The 3171-nt window shown below is 56.8% G+C and overlaps 1 protein-coding gene across 1 annotated transcript in view; it reads right to left on the bottom strand.

Annotated features, from left to right (window-relative positions):
• Positions 1 to 1221: 1221 nt before the first annotated feature.
• The window catches only part of LOC105557214, a 5959-nt gene continuing 4009 nt past the window's right edge, over positions 1222 to 3171 (bottom strand). The window contains exon 2 of the mRNA XM_012004402.1: positions 1222 to 3166. Within this exon, the coding sequence (XP_011859792.1) occupies positions 1222 to 3166 (1945 nt within the window). The remainder of the gene's footprint in view (positions 3167 to 3171) is intronic.

Raw genomic sequence — 3171 nt, 5'->3', positions numbered from 1 at the left:
TTATAATATTACCGCAAAGATTTCCTCTGATTCGACATTCATTTTCTCTTGATTTTCATATACTTTTATCATCATTTTTAATAGCTGCTCTTGAAAATAAATATCTCTCTTTGTGACTATAATAAAGTAAAATTTAGTTTACGTGAATAGTTGACGTTTATGATATTTTTTAACTTAATGTGTGTGGGATTGCAGGGGATGGAGGGAGCGAGCAATACTTAACTCTCAAATTCAATTGATTATCGAACTTTTAATTGTGCTTGCCCTTTACAAGGCGAGGATACAAGCGACGATTTAAAGGTGAGCGATGCCGTTTACGCCCAGTTCGGCGTATCGCGTATGAAATACGCGGAAGTACCGCGCGCGCGGTTCGCGGGAGAAGTCTAAAAAAAGGCCGCGACGCGAGCGAAAGGCGAAGAGCGCGTAGGGAGCGACGAATGACGCTATCCCGCGCGACGCGACAGACACCGTTCGACAATTTTCTCTTGCAATCGTAACTCAATACTCGCAAGCGCTTATCACCCGGAGTAAAGATTCTAATCGCGACTCACAAGAACGAGAGAGCGGCGGGCTCGCCGGGCCGGGATTTTATACCGTCCCTCTCTTCCCGGATCTCTCGAACTTGAGAGTCGACAAAATAAAGCAGTACCAACAATTTCAAATGAAACCGATCGTCCGGACACCTCGAGAGACAAACAGTCGGCGTTCGCACCGCGTTAGCGGGCAATCAGCTGTTTTCGCAGAAACTGACTCGCTATTCCTCGAATGCTTCTGTCTCACTTAGGTAGACGACAGCAAGAGAGAAGCGAAGCGAATATTTGACTAAGACGCTCTCAAGGTGTACGGACAATAGAGCCGTCAGCCGATCGGATAAACATCGCGATTCTCGTTTGCTCGGCGACGGTGTATAATATTTATATAATATAATCTAAGAATTTAGTTCGAGGCGATCTCGAACATCCCGCCCGCCTCGCCGGAGGTAATCGGCGAAATAACGCTATGAACGCGCTCCTTAGCGATAGGGCTTAAAGCCGGGCGAAGAAGGCGGTTTGCTAGCGAGATCGCGGGGATACGCAACGCAATGCGATTTTACTCGTCGCAGGCGGGCAACAGTATAATTTTAACGTAGGACCGCACGAGCTCGGAAGTCGCCGTACGCACGGTGACGACGCGGGTCAAACCATCCTTACCCGGATGCAGTTTGATTATGCGAGCTAGCGGTCACCGAGTGGGGGGAGTGTTGTCTCCCCTTACGAGACATAATTGTCCGACCCGTAGATCCTCCTTCCTGGTATGCCATTTGGGTCGATGTAGCAGAGAGTGCAGGTACTCCTTCGCCCATCGTTCCCAGAAATGGTCGCGCATGTGCTGTAAGAGCTGCCAGCGTGTAAGGCGGTTCATCGGCGGATCCCGAAGCGACGGCTCTGGGATGGCCGTCAGGGCTGAACCCACCAGAAAATGACCCGGCGTTAGGGCAGTTAGGTCGTCAGGGTCGTCCGATAAGGCCTGGAGCGGTCGAGAGTTTAGACACGCCTCAACCTGAGCGAGTAGGGTGCTCATTTCCTCGAAGGTGAGCTTGTGGTCGCCCAGTACTCGTCTCAGGTGATATTTGAGGGACCTAACGGCCGCTTCCCAAATGCCGCCGAAGTGCGGCGCCGACGGCGACGGCGGGTTGAAACGCCACGATATGCCCTCGGTAGCGGTCCGCGCCTTGATCTGCTGCAATACCGGGCTGCTGGCGGAGAACATTGCCCGGAGCTGCGCGTCAGCGCCGACAAAATTCGTACCGCAGTCGCTGAAAAGGGTGCAACAAATACCGCGGCGGGAGATGAAGCGCCGTAAAGCCGCGAGGAACGCGCCCGCGGAGTAGTCGGACACGACTTCCAAATGAACGGCTCGAGTGGAGAGACAGATAAAGACTGCCACGAAAGCTTTAAAGGCCCGCTGGCCTCGACCCTTGCCGGCTCGCAGCTGGATAGGTCCGGCGTAATCGACGCCGGTCTGAAGGAACGCTCGCGCTCGCGCAACTCTTTCTCGCGGAAGATCAGCCATTCGCTGCTGAGGGCTGGCTGCTCGCCACCTTACGCAGGTTACGCACCGCCGGATAACCCTTTTCATGACCGAGCGACCGCGCGGAATCCAATATTGTTGGCGGACGAGACTCAACGTCAACTGCACTCCGCCGTGGAGAGCTCGCCGATGGCAAGTGGCCACGATTAGGTGAGTGAAGTGAGAGTCGTCGGGCAAGATGACCGGATGCCGCTCGTCGTATGACAGCACCGCGTGCCCCAGCCGCCCGCCGACACGGAGTATGCCCTGCGCGTCTAGGAACGGACTCAGCCGAATAAGCTTACTTGACTTGGACAACGCCCGGCTCAACTCGACTGCTCTCATCTCGGCGGAGTAATGAGACATCTGCGCGGCCCGGACCCAGACCAAACGGGCCGCTTCCAGTTCGCCAACCGACAAGACCCCCTCGAGAGGCAGCGGCAATGCCGGATGTACGGGACCGACCCCAGATCCTCCGCGCAACACCCAACGACGGCACCAGGCGGTAACGCGAAGCAGTCGGTGGAGGGATGAGAATCTCAGCAGCTCCTCAGCCTCTTCCGGTGCAGCAGCGACGGACTCCGTGGCGTGAACGCGGATCCTCTCCTCGGGCAGGTCGACCCGCGGGTTGGAACCAGCGGCAGTAGGCCACTCTGAAACATCGTACTCCAACCACGGCGGACCACGCCACCACAATTGAAAGTTTATAAGGTCTCCCGGAGAGAGCCCCCGGGAGGCACAATCAGCCGGATTTTCGCGTCCCGGAACGTGATGCCACCCGGCGCTCGCGACCGTGGTCTGGATTTCGGCCACGCGGTTCGCCACGAAAGTGTGCCATCGCGACGGATGGTCCTGGATCCAGCCTAGAGCCACGGTCCCCCTCGCGTGGGCCACCTTGACGTGGTGAGGGGGCTTAAGGCGGGCAATCCGGATGTCTCCGGAGGGCCCGCCGACTAAGAGCCCACATGGCCAAGGAGTGGCCAAGCCGGGAAACCGGCCGAGGAGGGCGGGGAAGCGGTGTCCCACGGACTGTTGTCCGGAGGGGCACCGTGGACCCGCGGCGTGTCCCCGGAACCATGCCTCATGGTTTCGGGGACGACCTTCGGTGTCCCGCGGACTATT

Source organism: Vollenhovia emeryi, unplaced genomic scaffold (genome assembly GCF_000949405.1).
Source record: "Vollenhovia emeryi isolate VEMERY1.0 unplaced genomic scaffold, V.emery_V1.0 DF939564.1, whole genome shotgun sequence".
Classification (NCBI taxonomy): Eukaryota; Metazoa; Arthropoda; class Insecta; order Hymenoptera; family Formicidae; genus Vollenhovia; species Vollenhovia emeryi.
This window is presented reverse-complemented; position numbering and strand designations above follow the sequence as displayed.